The sequence below is a fragment of the Stegodyphus dumicola genome, chromosome 1, assembly GCF_044657685.1.
Source record: "Stegodyphus dumicola isolate Sdum_Otavi_A_Nest chromosome 1, ASM4465768v1".
Lineage (NCBI taxonomy): Eukaryota > Metazoa > Arthropoda > Arachnida > Araneae > Eresidae > Stegodyphus > Stegodyphus dumicola.
In genome coordinates, this window is record NC_140768.1 from 191,206,909 (window position 1) to 191,227,970 (window position 21,062).

The 21,062-nt window shown below is 34.2% G+C and overlaps 1 protein-coding gene across 2 annotated transcripts in view; it reads right to left on the bottom strand.

Annotated features, from left to right (window-relative positions):
• The window catches only part of LOC118199250 (uncharacterized), a 249,158-nt gene that overhangs the window by 3,152 nt on the left and 224,944 nt on the right, over window positions 1-21,062 (bottom strand). Inside the window, exons 30-32 of one of the 2 annotated variants that reach the window (XM_085824137.1) lie at window positions 15,377-15,526; window positions 6,093-6,283; window positions 5,149-5,435 (exon numbers count right to left, since the gene is read on the bottom strand). In XM_085824137.1, the coding sequence (XP_085680263.1) occupies window positions 5,149-5,435; window positions 6,093-6,283; window positions 15,377-15,526 (628 nt within the window). The remainder of the gene's footprint in view (window positions 1-5,148; window positions 5,436-6,092; window positions 6,284-15,376; window positions 15,527-21,062) is intronic. The other variant, XM_085824140.1, reaches the window with a different exon arrangement.

Consider the following 21,062-nt stretch of genomic DNA (forward strand, 5'->3'; position numbering starts at 1 on the left):
AGTTAAAGGCAGCTAAAAGAACTATACCTAGAGGAAGGGTAAAGCTTTTTAATCCTTACTTTACTCATGATTCACCGGTTTTGCAGCCTTTGCTCCAGAAGAGAGAGAACCTGCGACTCGAAAAACAATAATACAGAGCAAAACAGGACAGAGATGAACAAAGTCAATGCAGAAATAAAAAGAACTTATGTGCTGCTTAAGAGGAAAAAATGGATGGATATATGTGAGCGACTTGATGCTAGATCATCTGACACGAAATTGTGGAAATTGATCAAGAATATTTGCAGTGAATAACCTCGGATAAAGAGATATAATGCTATCTTAGATACGGATGGCAACATCCCTATGGACGAAAAAGCTGCGGCTGATCTCCTTGGGGCACATTACCAGGAGATAAGTGAGATGACTTTTACAGAAGTTGATAAGAAAGTGAGAAAAAGGTCTCGAGATCTTGCACATGGATGTCGTAGTGCTGTCTCGGGGAAATCCCCTTTTCTTTAAATCCTTCTCCATGCATGAATTGGAGATGGCCCTTGAGGATCTTGACTTACTAAAAGACTTACAAAAACTCCTGGACCTGATGGTATCCATAGCCAGATGATTAGGCATCTTGGCACTCATGCAAAAAAGAAATTTCTGAATATAGTAAATCAATCTTGCCTTCCTAAAGAGTGGAAAAGAGTCACAATTATACCTGTTGAGAAACCTGGCCACCTGGACACCCACGACCTCCTACCAAAAGAACAATATGGTTTCAGAAGAGGTCAAAGCACCACTGATCAATTGGTCTATCTCAGCCAGAAGATTAGAGATGCTCAAAACAAGCGACCTACCAATCATACTGTGGCTGCTTTTCTAGACTTGTCAAGCGCTTTGACCGTGTCTGGAAACATAAACTAATAGTTAAACTCTACGAAGATTTTGGCATCAGGGGTAAAGCCTTGATCTGGATTGCAGATTTCTTAAGAAATAGACTGATAAAAGTAAAGTTTAATTTCACTATGTCAATCACCTTAAAATTGAGCCAAGGCGTCCCCCAGGGTTCTGTGTTGAGCCCAATTCTTTTCTGCCTGTATTTGGCTGGAATTGAGAACATTATATCAAGGAGATGTGAGGTTGGTCTATTTGTGGATGATATTGCCCTTTGGAGCTCTGGCCCAGATGTGAGTTCAATTGAGACCAATATAAATTTTATCCTTGAAGAAGTGTGGAAATTCTCGAAAGACCACAAATTGAGTTTTAATCCAACTGAATCTATTGTTAGTTTTTTTACCACCAATAAGAAGATTTATAATTATCATCCAAAGGTTTTTAGGAATAATTTGCCTCTTACACATGACAAACGCCCCAAATATTTGGGCTTCGTTCTCGATCCAGAGATCACTAGTAACAAACATGTGGATGCGCTGGTTTTTAAAGGCAGAAAACGCCTAAACATTCTGAAGTATATCTCAGGATGTGATTGGGGAGCCGATGCTTGCACTTTGAAAACTACTTACTCAGCTATCATACGACCTATTTTGGAATACGGTTTCCCCGTTTACTGTTGTGCCTCTACCAACCTCTAGAAATTGGAAAAAGTCTAACTCAGTGCTTCTCGCATTATAACTGGCTTGCGCAACAGTTGCCCGAATAAAATTACGTTGTATGAAACAGACCTTCAACCCCTCAGTCTAAGAAGAAATGCAGGCCTCGTAAAATATTATAATAAACTTCTCAGTTACGGCTCACAGAATAGAACTTCAGAATTTCTGCAGCAATGGAGTAATAACCAAAGACTTAAGAAAAATAGTCCACTTAGTCAAATTGAGTATGCTAGTATAATTGACCGTAATGTTGAGCAGCATTCCTTGAAACAATGTTTAGATCCGTCTGAGGGACTCCCTGGAGTCGGGTTCCATGTGGAACTTTCGTCTCGAGTTTCTAAGAAAAATGATATTCCGGCCCTGTTACGACAATCTGCCTTGGAAACTATACATGCAATTCCTGCTGAAGCTACCCTCATCTATACTGATGGGAGTAAAAGCGAGGACTCTCGCTCTGGTAGTGATGTTGTCATTAAATGCACAAATGGAAATATTGTTAAAATAAAGAAAAGAAATTCTGACTTCAGTTCGGTTTTTAAGAGTGAGCTTATAGCTATCGAAGAGGGACTAAATGCTGTTTTGTACTTTACAGATCTTAAGGCAGTATGGATTTTGTCCGACAGTCGTAGTGCTATCAAATATCTTTCAAACTGGCAAAGAGTTGGTGATAGGGCTGGAGCCGCAATTCTTAGCAAACTTAGGCAGGTCTTGTCACTCTGTGAAGTGCATCTTCAGTGGATTCCTTCCCATGTTGATATATGGGGGAATGAAATGGCAGACATTCTGGCGAAGGAGGCTTCTGAAGAACCTTTGCCAATTATCAATTCACTGACATATCTTGAACAGCATTCCATTAGAAGACATGCTGACAGGCAAATTTGGCTCGTTCCCCCGAGTCATCCCTGGTATCAAGCTGATTGTCCTGGAAGATCCCTTGCTATGGATTGCGAAAGATGTGTTCAGACAACACTTTCCCGATTCTTCAGTGGGCACCTGAGGGGACTTACTTTTGAGAGTGGTATCAAGATGCACCCAATTTGTTCTAAGTGTCACAATGCACCCACATCACCAGCACATATCCTTGAAAGCCTGGAGTTGTCTCTTGTGGACCTTTACGGGTCTCCTAAGCTTGTTTTCGATTTTTTAAAGGTGAATGGACTCGTGGGCCTCGCCTAGTATATTCCTAGGCATGGAGATTAGTAACAACAACAAAATATCAAAGTGCTTGAAGTCTACCTTGTTTCAAAGCATATTTTGTTTGAAGAAGTATCTATTTGTGAAAATTTGTAGGTTGTTATGTAATTTTATGGAAGTACAGAAATAAGCATCTATAACTGTCAGAAATTAAAAATTCACATGCATCAATAAATGCATAAAGTTTCCTTAGAAGATATTAAGCCTAGGTTATTTTCCCTATTTTAAAGTTGATGTGCCCCTCTTCTGTTTAAATAATAAAGTTACACATTTTACCACTTTCAAGAAATTAATGTTCACGAACAAGATTACATTATACAGTTTTAAAGCATCTCAAACCATAATTAATATATATATATATATATATATATATATATAATACTACAGATTTTTATTTAAAGAGTGTCTAATTACTTTTTTGCCCTAAGAATTTTTCTAGTGGATTTGTATTTTTTTTTTTTTTTTTTTTTTTAACACAGCTTATTGGAGAAGTCAAACAACAAGAATCTGTGTAATATTTGTAAATTTTGCAGGACTAGTTTCGATGGTGTAACTACAAACTATCGAAACTAGTCCTAAAAATCAATTTATGAATATATGCTGATTCTTATTGTTTGACTTCTCCAATAATCATTATTCAGTGTGCTATTTTAACCTAAACTAACAGTGCATTGGGAAGGAATTCAACATTTTAGGTGAACTGTTATAATTAAATACATTGTTGGCCATTAAGATTGCAACACCAGGAAGGAACGATCTGACAAATGTGAAAATCACATGAAAGGAAGAAGAGGTTGGCATATGCAAATGATTAGCATTTCAGCACATTTAGACTAAGCAGGAGAGAAGAACAACATCTGAAGCATAAAAGAAAACTTGTGTACTGGATTTCTCATTCGAAAAGCACTTTGTAAGGTTGGAATTTGCTCAGAATATCATGTGATGTCTCGATTAAGAAGGAGAAATGCTTACTTGCAAGTGTCGGAATTTGATACAGGCAGGATTATTGCCTATCAGAGTGTGGATTATCGTTCTGTTATATTGCCTATCGCACTAGTTGACATCCAACCACTGTCATGCGAATATGGAATCAATGGGTTGCTGAGGATCATACTGAACGGCATGTAGGATCACAGCACCATCCTATGACTAACCCCCGAGAGAACAGACATATCATGAGGTCAGCCCTGCAAAACCATACATTATGGGCTGTTAGCCAGGAAATCAGCATGTTTACAGCATGCCCAGTATCTGCTCGTATGCTGGGTCATTTGCAGCTGTGTGGACTATCAGAAGAATGACCATTACTTCGGCTTCCCTTGACAACAAAGCATAGAGAGAGACGGTGACCAAATGACTGCAAATGTGTCACTTGGTCTGGTGTGCCAAATGACAAAGCTGGATACAGGAGTGGCATGATGTCGTCTTTTCAGATGAGTCTTGGTTCTGAGTGCAGTATTTTGATGGCTGTACATGTGCTTGGAGTGTCTGAGGAGACCGCACATCAACTGCTTGCATTCGATATCGGCATATTGGCCCTGCATCTGGTGTGTGATGGTTTGGGCAGCCTTTGAGTACACGACACACATATCTCTAGTTCGGATCAATGGTAATTTGAATACAAATTGGTACACATTTCTGACATTTTACGACCAACTATTGAGCTCTATCTTCCAGATCAGCCAAAATGTCATCTTTTAACAAGCTAATGCATGACCACATGTTGTATGCTGTGTTCTGCCCTCCAATGATACACAGGGTATTCGATTGTTGCCCTGGCCTACATGGTCTCCAGATTTGCCTGCTACCCCTCTAAAGGTAAAAGTATAATATAATAATATATATGTGTGTAATATATATGTAATCTAAATAATATATATGTGTGTGTGTGTGTGTGTGTGTGTTACCTCTAAATAATATATATGTGTGTGTGTAGGGCTGATTTTAGCAAAGGGCAAGATGGTCCACACTATATGGACAGCCAGATTTAAGGATGGCAAAATAATTATTAAACATATTATATTTCTGTAAAAAATGGCAGCCAATTTTAATTTGCATGTGGTCTACTGACGATCTAGGACCAGCACTGTACTTGATGCTGTTCTTCATAATGCAACAATATATAAAATGTAACTGTTCTGAAGCAGGTAAGGCTAGTGTGCCAAGTGAATTGTGTCAATTGAAATGAAGATGAGTATTTAACGTGTCTCGGCTGCTAAGTTTGCTCTTTATTATGGAGCTATGTTCTACGCCATCAATATTGCTATGTCTTTTTTCATTACATATATATTCACAGAAATCATACAGTAAGGATTCATCATTTGCAATCATTACATATATATATATATGTGTGTGTGTGTTGTTTTACCTTTAATCTGTTGCTCAGAAGGAATTTCGTTATCATCAAGCCTGCCATTAGTAGAATTTGAGAGGCAATCCATTTCTTCTTGTTCAGGACAACCATCTTCAAACCTCTGGAATTTTTGAATGGTCATTGTCTGCACTTGTGTGAGATAAGCAATGAGAGCTTTATGCAGACTTATCACCTTAGGTGATTTAAAGGGCAAGGCCTTCACTTCATGCACATTAAGTCGACATAGATCTCCTATAGTTTTAATATTTTTTGACAAGAGAAGACTTTCCAAACCCCGAACCCTAGATTAAAGGAAACATAAAGGTCAAATTTATGTTTGAAACAAGAAATATATCCACATAATTAAAATAAAAAAATACTATTAATTAAAAGTGCATTTAGTATTGTTTTTTAAAGTTTTTATTGATAAGATAATAAAGCTTTTATTAAAATTAGTAAAGATATAAAAAACACATTGCTGAAAAAGTGAAACAACAAAGATAATAATGATTCTATATATATATCTAGATATGAATCTATTTTAATAATATCATTTCCTCTAATCTGATAATGAAATAATCAGTTCCAGTTATCAACAATCATGGAAGAATTTGTTTTGTATTTAAAAATTAATATTCATTAGCATTTATAATGCTAAATGAATATGTACCAGTACTAACTAACCGTAAATCACAGAATTTCAACAAAATTAAGGGGCAACACGTTTATAAAAAATGTATCAACCCTAAAATCACTAACTGACAGGTACTCTAAAAGTCTTTCCTTCCCTGTTGTCATTTTCAGTTTATCACACTATATAAATACAAGATTATAATCTGTTAAGACAGAATATTTTAATTTAATATAACGCTTAATCTGGCCATAATTTACTCTAAATGGTTATGATATGATTCTGATCGAAATTTTCACAAGAAATGAGATTAAATGATTTTACATACCATGTTGGTGAGGTTAAGTAATGCAAAATATTGGAAACGCTATCTTCACAATTTATCAACACAGAACACACTGGCAAATTACTGAATTCTGTTAATGAATCTGAATCTTGAAATTCAGAAGAAGAGGGAATATCATCTTTTTCGACTGGAAATGATGTTGTTAAAGAAGCTCTCCTGTTTACCTGCACACACTGTAAAAACAAGTAATGGATAACAAAAAGTTAAATACAGATTTGTTTAGTTACAGTTATGATGTCTAAATATTAAATATATTATTTAATATTTTAACATTCTATAGCAAATTTATCCAGAACCTCCTCCCCACTACCAATTTTTAACAAATAATTACATTGATTATTCAGTTCGTTTTCTGGTACGCGTTCAATAATATTCAACCTTTCCCATTCCTTGAACACATTTTGATAATCATCGAAAAATTTACTACATCTGAGTTTATAGATCATCTTTTGATACCTTTTCCAGGATAATTTATTATCGGTTAAATATGTCGTATCACATTTCCACGGAAGTTCTATTTCATATCTTCCATCTGGAAGAATTTTCATTTTATTCTCAAATTCAGATAAATTAAAACTTTCATTCATTTTAACAGTTTCGTTTGGAGCGTATATTCTATTTTTTCAAGTTCCCATAATTCATTCAGAGGAATTCTCCTGACATGCATTGAAAATGTTTACAAAATATTATCTTTTTTACCCGAATTTTGTTTTCCAAATACCGTCCACCCAAGTTTCGTTTTGACAGCCGTTACCCCGGACTGTAATTCAATAGAATTTCCGTCAATAATTTTCCTATAATATCTGCTTCGATTAAAAGGTTAATTTCAGTTTCCTTTCGCAATGGATCAGAAAATTCAATTTCTTTTTCTTTTAATTCATTCAAAATCTCTTTATTCTTAACCTTAGGAATGAAACCGCAAATCCGTTTCTCAGAAAGTGCTTCAAAACTACATGCAAACGTTCCTTTTAAATTGCTGACCTCGACCGAAAACACTTCATGTTGTTTAGGTTTCGTTTCGTCCCCCCCCAAACAGTGCACGTATAACTGTCTCCTCCCGAAGTGGAGATGCTTTAAGCTGACTCATCATACTTTCACTAACGTAGCTACTTTGGCTTCCACTATCAATTATGCAGCGAATACTTTTCTCACGACCTTGACACCGAATTCGAACGCAAAGCGTTTGCAAAAATACAGTTTCCCTTCTGCCACAGTTATAAAGAGAACTCTCTTTTGAAACACGTATCTGATCGTTATTTTTTAGCTTTTGATTACACATTACATCAAAATGATTACAACTTTTGCAAATAGAACAACTTAACTTACCTTTCAAAGGACAAAATTTACTAATGCGACTCGCTCTTTTCAGACAAGAGAAACAAGCACATTTTTTCAATAACAATTGTTGTTTTTCAGCTAAAGTCTTTTTTTTTTTTTTTTTTTTTTGCGGAGTAACATTTTTTTACTAAAATGTTTCTTTTCACAAAAATTACATTTCTGAACACTCTTACCTGAATTCTCAAGACTTACTAGAGCTGACGCTGTTATGAGTTCATTTTGCCTTACCTGTTCGTGGTTAAAGTCTTTCTTCCGATGGTTCTGTTGGGAAGCGAAACCAGCTCTTGCAAGTAGAACCATCTCTTCCCCCTTAACTTCCTGTTTTAAGAAATTCATTAAATGTTGCAAGGTTCGAGTCCCTTTAGTTTCAATGGAGTCGTGATTTCTGCTTCTTTCCCATGCCATCAGTACTTCTTCTGGTAAGCAACTTTCCACTAAGGGGGTAAAAAAATCCTCATATTTTTCTTGGGTTCTCGCCAAACTTTCCAACGCTTGCAATTTTCCTTCTAGTTCATCATACAGGGAGGGTAGATCAGTTTTTGCTTGTCCGGTTACAGCGTTCTTCATCACTAGGCTTAACAAGTCTCTCACATAGATTTGCACAAGTAAATCTTCGCGTCCAAAGTGCTCTCTTAATTGTTCGATGGCTTTAGGATAATTAGCTGCCGTTGCCGGGAAGCTAAGGACTAGGCGTTCTGCTTTCGATTTGGGTTCTATGGCCTGCAATAGATACTGCATTTTATCTTCATCGGCGATAACTTTTGTCATCGTGGATTTTCTGGAACTGACTCCAAAAAGTCAGGTAATCTTTATCTTCACCACTGAATTTTTTAAGCTCAATTTTAGGCAATTTAAATTTCCTAGATTTGGAGTTACTTGGGAGACAGGAGGCTTGTATTCCCGCATCTATTTGAGCACACTGTTCTAGAAACTTATCTCGGTAATACTCTTCTTGAAAATCATCACTAAATAATTTTTCTCCATCTTCAGTCTGCAAAATCTGCTGCGATATAGCACTCTGGCATATGTCAAGTCTCTGGAACTTATCACAAAGTTGACACTTCAAAATAGAAAGTATTTTTAAATCTCTTACTTTTTTAGTTGATTCACTTTCAGTTTTCCTTGAGTTTTGCAAAAACGCAATTCTAAGTCCTCTTCTTTGGGCCTTTAAAGCGATCAAATCCATCTTCAAAGTATATTCAAAATCGAAAGTTCAATCGGAAAATTCTAATTCATAGCACCCGGTTCCATTGAGGGTACCACTATGTTGCGAAAAACACAGAAAATATATAAATCAAATATATTCAAAACAGTTCGTTCGGTTGCGGGCTGCCTCTACCCTAGGCTGGGTGCATTATGAATAAAGACACAAAATTCTTAATAAGCCATTCTTTATTTTCATCTAAACAATATCACTCTTCCGAGATCAGCTTTCGTTCTGTGTACAAGCAAACCATTCGAAAACACTCAGCACGCAGGCTGACGTCACGAACAGCAGCGCCTCGCGCCAGTGATTACTTCAGTTCATTTCACAACAGTGGTTATAATTAAAGTTCCACTTTGAAATGGTCATGAAAGGAAAAGTACTGGACCAAATGGTTATCAAACTCGGGACGTGTAAAGAAGGTTATGGCAATTTATGCCACCAGGGCAAAAATGGCACTGTATGCGATAATGCAATATTGTTAAATGAAATAAGACATGAAAACATCGGTTTAAAATGTGTTTAATCGTTTCCCAAACGTGACAAAGCATGTTCAGTGTAGCGTACAGCATTTTCTGAAAGCAAGTTAAATCCTGTTACTGCATTCTCAACAGCAGTTCTTAGCATATCAGGAGGAATGTTACGGACATGTCGGCATATCACATTTTTCATTTCTGCCAAATTATTTAGATTATCACCATAAACAATGCTTTTGAGATAATCCCATAGCCAAAAGTCACAGAGGTTGAGGTTTGGTGGGGAGAGGGGAAGTGTCGGCCTATACGACGTTCTTTCGTGAAATGTCGCCTAAGTAACTGTGCAATACACACGAGGTGGTGCCCAGCCCTGCACAAAAATCATAGTATCTAAAATGCCACGTTACTGTAGTTCATGTATCACGAAACATTTTAACATTGATTCTAAGCAAGCTGCAATCACAGTGGCCCAGCTGTCGACTGCTCTTCAGAGAAAAATAGTTCAATTATTAAACTAGCTGTCATTCCACACCAAAATAGAATGCAGTAGGAAAATGCAATGGAACTAGGTAGATCACATGAGGGATTTCTTTGGCCCAAATCGATTAAAAGCGTTTTGAATCAGTATATTCATGTTTTAGGGCCGAATTCAGGCTTAAAAAATTACAAATTAGAAACCTGTAAGAAAACGATTTCCAGATTGTACGCACTTGTGCGAGTGATTTGCGATCTCACATTTTCTAATCGCTAATTCATGGTTTTCACGGACGAATTTTTCCCTTACACGGATGGAGCACTCGACTTTTATTGAATTTAACGCCTTTAAATGGCAATTTGCTTACTTCAAAGTTCTTAAGGGTGTACAACATATTAAACCTGTGTAACAAAAGGTTAAGTTAGATTCCGACCCATATTTTGTTTAACAATATTGCATACAGCACCATTTTCCCCCTGGTGGTGAGGTTTCGAACTTTCTTTTTTTTTTGCGAAAAATAAATTCCCACGACCTCCTTTACACGGTTACCAAATTTGATAACATTTGATTCAGTAGTTTTTCTTTTATGACCGTTTCAAATTGGAACTTTAATTATAACCACACTGTACATTATTAAATTTTAATTTGAAGCTATGTGTTATATGTATACCATGCGTAAGATTTTCGTTTTTATGGAAAAAATAAAGAATTGAAGCAAATATAGTTAGGATAACAGACCAAAACTGAAAAAATTTCCCATTCCTCTGAAAATAAATTATTGAAACTTCGACCTTGAATTTATTGCAGTTTCGAAATATTCAATTTGACTTTTCTAAGTCCTAGTTCCCACTACAATTCCGTCAAAAATTCTGAATTACTGAAGCTGAAGTAAAAGGTTTAGTATATATTCACTGTATGTTAATAAAGTAATCAGAGTTTAATAAAAATAGATTATAGAATTTACGCTGATGCAACATTTTTGCCTGAATGTACAACATGTAATGGAAGAGAAGGCTTGTAGAGATCTGTTTTTGATATGCCTCTAAAAGTAGATGTCATACTCCTTTTGTCTCTTCAATGTCAAAAAATTTTCCTTTGAGAGGCAACTTTAGTTTTTGGGAAAAAAAAAAAAAAAACACAAGACGACAAATTTGAAGAACATGCAGGACGGTTGAGTACACATACATATTTTTGGAACAAGTGGTTTTCCGATTGGTTATTGAATAATGAAAAGATGCATTGTCATGAAATACAAAACATTTGGAATACATTTCCTGACTGAATAACGTAAGATTAAAAGTCATCTACTTAATTCACAGCCATTTACAAGTCAACTACTCGGGCAATTGCAGAATCGTTTTGATCCTAAGCCTAATATCACTGGATTTAAACACTTCTTTAATCTTCCGACAACATTCCTTCTTTAGCTCATATTCCAAGAATATTAAGTGAATACAATTATTGCAAGAGAAATTGAATATTCATTTGCACTACAGCTTGGTATTTTACTAACGAGTTAACAAAACTTAAATTCTGCTTTTTGTGTCTAAGAATACAACAATATTTTAAATATTCACAAATAAAATATTAAATTGGAGATTTAATTGGAGCCTCACCAGTTGCTTAGCATTTGAAGATTGTTAAATACTAATTGCTTGTTGCGAAGTCTAACCCAGGCTGCATGGTTCGTTTTTGTAGTTTTCAGGGTTCTCTTTACAAAGGTTCTTTATGAAAGCATCTTAACCAAATAGCTCCCATGTTCTTTCTATGTTCAAATAATCTAGTTTAAGCACGATTTCCAAGTGAAGTTACTAGCAAAACCCGAATATTCAATAAAAATCATGTAGCTTGCCAATCAGGAGTAACATGACAGATACGGCGCCAATAATTGAATTGTTGTTACGGTACACTGTTTCTAAACTTAGATGGTCATTCCTTAATTAAATATAATTGATTTGTAACTTCTACTAGAGCTGACAGTAAGAACTGAAGTGCAAATAAATAATATCGTGTGCAATCTTGATTAATATAAAATTAGAAATATTTGCATTCAGACAGAAAGTTTTTTGAAGTATTTGCAATTACTTTATAAGAAGGATTTATTAATAACCATAATAATTACTTATTATATTACCGAAGATTAGAATTCAGTTCTTGACAATTACATTCTAAATTAGAATTTTAAAGATATAATGAAAATACGCTATGCATAAAAATACATTTTTGGATAAAAAATGAGTTGATTTTTTATGTTTAAAAACTTCTTAAATTCATTTCATAAACATTGCACTCTTGTTGTTAATTAAGTCCAGAATGTTGGGTGTCATTTATATAATTATTCTTACTTGTCCACAGAACCTGTTGACTTTTCCAACCATTAAGTAGCTGCAGATCATTTCTACATAACCATTGAACTTCGTTTAATTCGGTCTCTAGAGGATTGTATGTTTATATCATAATTTGACTTTTATAAAAATGATTATTCTAAATCTTATGTTTCTATAAAAATATACTGTGCTTTAAAAATATGGATGATAGTATCAGCCGCTCTTTCAGCCACTTCATAAGCAACAGCTTGTTTAGAAATAAATTATGTAATTAATATCATAAAGTATTTTCATAAAATTCAAATAAACATCAAATGAAAGTTCTCAGTTTTAGACAATTAGATTTAAACGAAGTTAAAGTAGCAGACGATAAAACGCCGAAGATAAAAATGTACTGTTACAAATATTTTTATAAAAAAAGAAAGAAAGTGAGAAATTTTAAAAAAAAGTTAAAAATTTGAATAAAATCATCTATAATTTTAAAAAATAGCTTTTCATATAGTATTAATAAATATTTATTACGTATCATCGAGGGAAAAAATTTCATATAATTAATTCTCTATAAAATCTTATTTGAAATTTAAGGTTAAAAATAGTTGTGGCAATTCACTGTAACAAAAATCCATAAACCATATTTGGCGTTATTATCGTTCCCCCCCCAAAAAAAACGATGTCAAATTTCAAAATGCAAAAATATGTAAATTCGTGTATATCTTAGAAAATTTTGAATACTATAAGTGAGTATTTCTGAAACACTATAAGTGAATAGCACTTTAAAATAAGGAGGGGGAAAAACTAAAACAATATATTATAAATGTTATTCAGTAATTTCAAATACACACTCCAGTGTAATTATAATATTCAACCAATGAAGTCAATGTAATTAATATCACAAATTCTACTTCATGCTATAATATGAATGAAATCCATGTTAAGAAGGGAACAAGAGCCCAAAATTAGGTTTGCTTTATACGTACTTTCTGGCTTTGAAAAACATGCCAATTGAAAGAGGGAAGCATAAAGGTATTTCATGGTCAAAATACACATAACATTCTTTATCCGTTTTGGTAAAGGCAGTGTATCTGGTTTTTATTTCAATTTTTAGTCTCATAAAAATATATCAACAGTGTACTAAATTAGTGAACAATATACTGAATGAAATTTCCTTGATTAATAAATTCCAAAAATAACCACAAACAACAGTAAATTCTTATAAAATATTATCTTTATGTAACACCACATTTACTCATATACTCTCCCCACATTTTGTACAAATTTCAGCATTTGAAAACTAGGAGGAGGAAAAATACATGAGATTCTTCTTCCATTTCTGAAAAGATGGCTTAAATGATAAATACAGCAAATTAAAAAGTGCACATAAAGACACATTAAAGTTATTATATTACACATTTTAAAGAATTTATGAATTTCAGAAACATTCTTTTTACTTACACAAATATTTTCTTATTTACGCACACATTTTACATTGTTAATGTAAATCAAAAGTTTCTAAATCACATGCTGAAAAAACCAGGAAGAAAAGTATGCAGAGGGGAAAAATATGCGAGTAATTACAGTATACATAAATACAATGACATAACCAATTTTAATCAAGTTTGTTTTACGATTTATTATATTACACACTGTAGTGCTATAAAAATAATATAAAATCCATTTTACAGATATATTAATATACTTTCTAAGTGATTTATACTAATCAGCACAAAAAACACCAAGGAATAAGAAATTCAATGTTTATACTTTTCCATGTCAAGGAAAGAAAACAGCATCTTTTTTAAAAAAAGTAATGAAAATGTAATATGATTAACAGCACACAATAAAAAAAGAGAACTACAGAAGTATAGAAGGGGCAAATTGTAACACATAAGTATGGGTTCAAAAATAAAGAAAGATGAAACAAATAATAAGACATCAACTAATATCCATTGATAAATTTATAGCTGGTATGAAGGTTACAGTGAGGGATCCACAAATCAGATGGATGATCCATCATCTGAAAACACACATGGGATTGCAGATCATCCCCAATCCCATTGGTAAGACCCACATAACGCTAGAGGGCGCTGAGAGCGTCTTGGTTGTATTCAGTTAGTTGATGGAAGATCTGACGCAGTGATGATGTGAGATTTCTGAGATTGGGATATTATTATCTTTAATTAAAACAATTTATATTTTATTGATTGCTTAATTGAAATTTTATGTAATACTATGAACAACCACATATTAGAAAGTTGGATTACCACTGAATCTTCAAACCACTGATGCACATTTCTCCCCGCTTAAACTCCCATGGAGTTTACACCCATGTTTGTTATACTGATGCAAGAGGAGGATGCAGGTGGCGTATGGTTGTTATTACTACAAGAAAGTGAGACGATTGATAGTGCTGGGAAAGTGCGAGTGGCTTTATTTCAGTATTTCACTAAGTTACCTGAATGTAACTTGTAGATGCCAAATCAACTGATATGGTGGTATAACTAGGTTTCCTTTCACTGATCAATGGGCTATGACTTTATTTACAATATTTTCATATTACTGACATGTTAACGTAAACATCGAGTCAGCTATTTTGAAGAATGAGTTTCACACTGTAAACATTACCACATGAAAAAAAACAAAGTGATTATGAGTTTCTTACATCAAATAAGAAAAGAGAAGTATGGAATGTATGGAAGTATTCTTCCAATAAACACTTAGTAGCTGCTAAATTGTTCAACCAGAAATGCTTTACTCGTTTTATGAATGAACATCCTACCGAAGAAATACTCAGCACTGAAGCATATCCAGTGATTGACATAGAAAAGCTCAAAACTGAGCTAAAACTATTCTATCGTAGGTCTGATATTCATGAATACTGCAAATTAACTGAGCTACTGAAATTTATCTTGGAAAATAATGTAGATGATGTTCTTAGTGAAATTATGAAACTGATAAAAATTATCTTGCCACTGGGGGGAAAAAATACTACATCAGAGACAGAATGCTGTTTATCAACAGTGAAAAGAATAAAAACTTTTATAAGGAAGCACAATGAATTCGAAAAGACTAAATATGCTTGTAGTGTTTTCAGTGGAGAAAAATTTCCTCAGTTGTCATCCAGAGGTCAAGAAGAAAATTATTGATATTTTCGGGCAAATTAAATCAAGAAGAATGGATTTCATTTTTAAATGAATAGATCAAGATTGGATTGTAACAATTTAGATTAAAAACAAATAAGAAATGTTTGATTTTGTTCAAGATTTTATCAAGTTTCTAAATAAATTTTCTTTTTATAGATATTTGTTTCCTTTTACTCAATTTTAAAATAAAGGTTAAAAATTTTCTGGAACAGCACCCAAATAATTTTAGCTATGAGCCACCACTGGTTATTACAATAATTTAAATCTTACATAAGAAACTTGATCTCAATTTACATTTGACTTTACCTCATTCTTTGGTGTTGCAAAACAACTTTGTAGCTTCTTAGGGCACCCTCTTGCAGGCATCTTACGTGACTTTTTTGCATAATTTTCAACAGAAACATCATCAAGAAATTTCTCTTCCACCAGAGGATCAGCAAAGGTTACTCTTTTTTTCTGTTAGGTGTAAAACACAAGAGAATTTTACAAATTCTAAACATTGTTTCTTTAAATTCTACATCATATCTGGAATTAATATCAAAACTATTGCTAAAGTAATAATAAAATGATTCCTTTGAAATATACCATGCTTTAAATGTTAACCAAAGTTTTGAAAACATAAACAACCTATTGCCCTGATTATAAGATAGTATCTTCTCCTTCAAAAAACTTTCTAAAACATCATATTCCTCCTTATATGCCCAGCATAAAAAGCATAATAATATAGAAGACCTAAAAAATTCTGGACATTTTAGAATTGGGGAAAACATCTGTTAATTAGAAGAGGCTTAAAACTCTTATTGAACAACTATATAAAGAGAAGGTATGCGGCAACACAAAAATACAGGATGAGTCAAAATTATGTGAACAATATTAATTTTGTTTCATTTTCTATTTCAGGTTGTTAGTATCCATGGCTGACAGATTCACAATGGAACAGAGAAGAGTGGTTGCAGGCTTAATGTAAGTTGTGCAGTCGGCGATAGAAATGCATCGAAGGTTTGCAGAACAATTTCCAGATATACAGACAACAGCTTGTTTGACAATTTATCGCATTTACCAGAAGTTCATAGCAACTGGATTGCTAGCAGACAATTATCATGGAAATGTAATGCAAACTAGAACTGGCTTAAGTGAAGTAAATATTGCTATAGTGGAGGAAGCCATACTACAGAGTCCATCAAAATCGATGAGACGTTGCAGTCTGGAAACAGGGATTTCACAGAGTTGGTTGGTTAGTAGTAAGTTTGTGGCACATAACCTCAAAGATTATCATGTGCCAAACATATGGCTAACAACACATTTTATAGAAGATTTACATTCTAAAATCAGTTAAAATAATGTGGTAATAAGCAATGACTAATGTTACAACAAAATACAACTGAATTAAATCAAAATTATAAAGCAATGCAATGTAATTCACAGATTAATATGCAAGATGAATTCCAAAATTAAAAGCAGGTGAAATCTCAGACATGATAAAAAGTTTAATACTTAATATTAACTTTAAAATACAAACATAAAAAATATTTCAGAGTGAATAACAAAGACCAGTATCTTTTAAATACTCAAAGATATTTAAATTAAAATCTTGTTAAAATTAGATGATCAAGAGTCATGTCAGAACTATTAAAATGCTTCTCATGAAGTGCATTTAAATAAGGGTACTCTACTACCTTCTGACACACTGAAAGAATATTTACAACAAATATGCTCACTCTCATCTTTTAGAAGGTACCTATGCGTAACTCGAGAGCAGCTAATTCTGAGATGAGTTAAAAGGACTTCCTGTCTCCTATTTCAATGAGCTTCCTAATGTTCTACTCTAGGTTTAATATTTCTCAGCTTGCTATGCAGCTGATTGTCCCAGAGCCGCTGCCACTTAAACTGAATCTTATGCTTGATGACAATGTTGATATCTCTGGGAAGAATGAGTCGACTGGTCATATCAATAGCAGACTTTGTTGGGATGCCTGCCAGCTCATTACCTTTTATACCTACATGAGTGGGAACCCAGCAGTAAAGAATCTCATATCCATGGTTTTTCAAGTTTAATTTCAAAACTTCAACAACTACAGGATTCTTGATGTCAGAAAAGGTTTCTAAAGATTTCAGTGAACAAGTCTGTATAGATAATGAACTTCCTTTGATACGGCTTAAATATGAAGGGAAGTGTATAAAAACGTAGCAGTCAATTCAGAGGTCAAAACTGAGCAAATATTAAGCAAACAGATGCCCTTCACACGATCACCAATTACAAATGATGCTCCAACATGGTTAGTTCCTTTAGAGCCATCTGTATATACAGGAATGTACCTGCTGTATTTCTGATGATGATCAAGGAAGAACTGTCCATAAATGATGTTGCTGGTAATTTTCTTGTAAAGTTGATGGAACGTATCAAGAAGCTATATATGCACACTCTTCCAAAGCAGAATTTCAAAATGCTTTGATATACACATTATGCCATGTTCTTCAATCAATAGGCGAATCCTTAAAGGGAAAGAAGGCACAAAAGATGGCCATGCCACAAATAAAGGTCAACACATATCATTGAGCAAAAGCAGCTTGCATGGAATGTTAGGCTCTGATAATATGTTGAAATACTGATGAAGAAACAACTGTTCACGCCTTAGTTGGAGGGATGGTTCATAACAGTCAACATATAGGCTCTGGATAAAAGATGTCCTGAAAAACAAAAGAACAAATCTGCACAACCTTGATGATGGATAGGATATAGTTTTAACAGACCTGAAGACCGAATGGATCCATAAACGACTGAGTCATATAGTCAATCCTGGAACAGACAAGTGCTCTATAAATGTGCCGCAAAGAGGAATGATCCACACCCCAAGAGTTATTCGCCAGCACTTTTAGAAGATGTAACACCTTGAAATATTTCTTTCTCAAGTACAGGATGTATGAAAGGAAAGTTAGTTTATGATGGAACAACACTCCTAAGAACTTCAGTTTGGATGCAACTAGAATCAAAGATCCTTGAAGAAGTAGCTCAGAATGAGGGTGAAGCTCCACTTTCAGCAAAAGTGTACACAAAAGGTCTTCTATTTTGAAAATATAAATCCTTCTTTATCTGAACATTTTTTAATTCTGTTAATAGCAAACTACAGTTGTCTCTCAGCATGTCTCATATCTACACCTCAGCAACTTATCTGGAGATTATCAACATAGAGACATCCTGACACGATTGGAGGAAATTCCTTTAGAACAGAACTTAATTTTAAACTGAATAAAGCAACACTAAGAACACAGCCTTGAGGCACACATTCTTCTTGCACAAAGGTATCTGACAAACTTGAGCCAATCTTCACCTGAAAAAACCTTGCCCTAAATAAATTTTGAATGAAAATAGGTAAATTGCCATGTAAGCCACTGTCATGAAGATCATACAGAATAAATACCATATCTCCATGCCACTTATATAAAAAAGTACACATATAAGATGGTTCCTTTTAACAAAAGCTTTACAAATGGAAATTTTTAAAAGGAGTAGGTGATCGACTCTCCTATTCGAAAACCACTCTGATAGAGTGAAATTAGTTTGCTTTTTCCAGGTAACTGACAAGGCAGCGGTATATCATTTTTTCAAAAAGTTTGCACATGATACTGATAAGGGCAATAGTACTTGGAGAGATTCTTTGGGCCTTTTCCTGGTTTAGCTATTGGAATGACAACAGCTTTCCCCAATGCACTGGGAAAATATGCTCCTTCCACATGCTATTATAAAGAGCGAGGAGGGCAGTCGGTGATTTATAGGATAGATGCTTCAGCATTTTGTAACTAATACCATCACGACCCAGACAAGATTTATATGTCTATAACAAAGCTCTCTTTAACTCAAGCATGGTAAAATCTCTATTATAAAGCTGAGTTGGAAGAGTTGAAAATAATGGGAAATTTCTCAGGCGATGCTTTGCAGAAAGAAATGAAGGCAGGTAATTGTTGCCACTTGAAACAACAGTAAAGGTGTCACCTATGATATCTGGTATTTCTTTTGCTGCACCGATCACATGGCTATCTTTCCAAGATAAGAGTAGAACACTGGCAGATTCTGGCAGAAATGTCACGGATGCAGTCGGCCATTGTTAGTTAAACTATTTTCAGTGATGAAGCTACCTTTCATACCAGTGTTAATGTTAAGCATCATAACAGTTTTCTGGGGTAATGAAAAATCCACATATCGTTCGTGAGCATAAACATGCATCCCCAAATGTGAATGTGTGGTGTGTCATGACCACTACTAGTGTACCTGGCCCATTTTTTTCATAACCCCAACAGTGACTGCACATGAGTACTTGCAGATGCTGAAAGAGGTTGCCATTTATAATATGCCCCCTACAATTTAGATGAGAAGGGTATTCTCAACATGATGGTGCACTGTCCCATTTTGTTCCTACCGAACATGCTCATATTTATTAAACGTTCCCAAACCGTTGGATTGGTCACAATGAACCATTGTTATAGCCTCCCCAATCTCTGGATCTCACACTCTGTGACTTCTAGTTATGGGCTATGATAAAGGGGTGTGTATAGTACAAAAGTCAGAGACCTTGAAGAACTCAAGGACAAAATAAAAGGTGTGATATCCAACATTTCCCCAGAAAGGTGTGTTCAGGCACTAACTTGTACTGTTGAACGTTGGTTTGAGTGCATTAATTGTGTTGGTGGTCAGATTGAGACTCTATATAACGAAAACTCTGAGTAAATGCTTTTTCTTAAATAGTATTCACATAATTTCACTCACCCTTTATATCCAAGTTATTCCTTATGCAGGTGCATCACCTGAGATGCTTGCCTACAGCTTCAAATTCAGGCTCTGGTCAAGACATCATCTAAATAACACATTTCTACAAAGTTTTCCTTCCAAAAAGAAATGCAAATTTTAAGTTCATTTCTTTCTGTGGTGATAATATGAAGTTTAAAAATTGCTCATTCAAGATGGCATTTGGCTGCTGTTTACAGCAGACACATAATTAAGTATACATAAGGATGTGGAGACTTTTAAGAATAGACAGAAGTACTGTGATTGACTGCATAGACATCCTTGGCTTGGAGAGCAAGCTTCATTAAAATGACTGACCATGAACAGGTATGTGAATGCCTCTATTTTCCTACTACCTTATCTCTACATGACAAATGGTTGTTTTTCATCATCAAAAGGGATGATGAACATGGCCTCTGTGCCAATGGGATACCTGCCAAAATTGAAATCTGAAAAACTTCAGAGATTTTCATGCTGCGCAGCATTATCATTTCGAAGGAAATTCAGATTCACTTAAATTCACTTTGTAATGCATGATTCAGATTAGTGAATAATTTCTAATCCCATTCTGATATAGAATATATTAGCAATTATTTACTCAAAAACTGAATTAACTAATAATTTAGTAGAAGTAGATTAAACTGTCCTCAGAAAATTCTAAAAATGAACTGCAATAAACCTATCAAATTTTAAAAACATAAAACAAAAGTTAAAACAGTCCCACACTATTTTGGAAAAAAAAAAAAAAAAATAAAGTGAACTTATAAATGATATTAAAATTATAAAATACATTTTAGATTATTCATATTTCTTGCTCCAGACTTATTTCTCAAGAGGTAATAATCTGAAACATTAAAACCTGAATAATCATAGAGTAAATAGAAATTACAATTAAAAATATAAATTGCAATGGCATAGAAAACTAGTCAAATACCATGTCAAATTAAATTGAAAATACAGCGGTCAATTTAACGATAGAATTTAAACATACTAAATATTTTACATGAAAAATTACTTAGTATGAAAGCAAAGGTTTAGATCCCTCCCTCCAGTTACAGATTTACATCTAAAATATGCACTCAAAATAATCAATAAGCATCAGTCTTAAACAGAGTGCTGTTTGACAGAACCGATTCAAGCTCTTTCTCTCAATGAATCAATGGTTCTTCGGTACACTGTGCGACACAGTATCATTTCCTAAAGTTTGTTTAT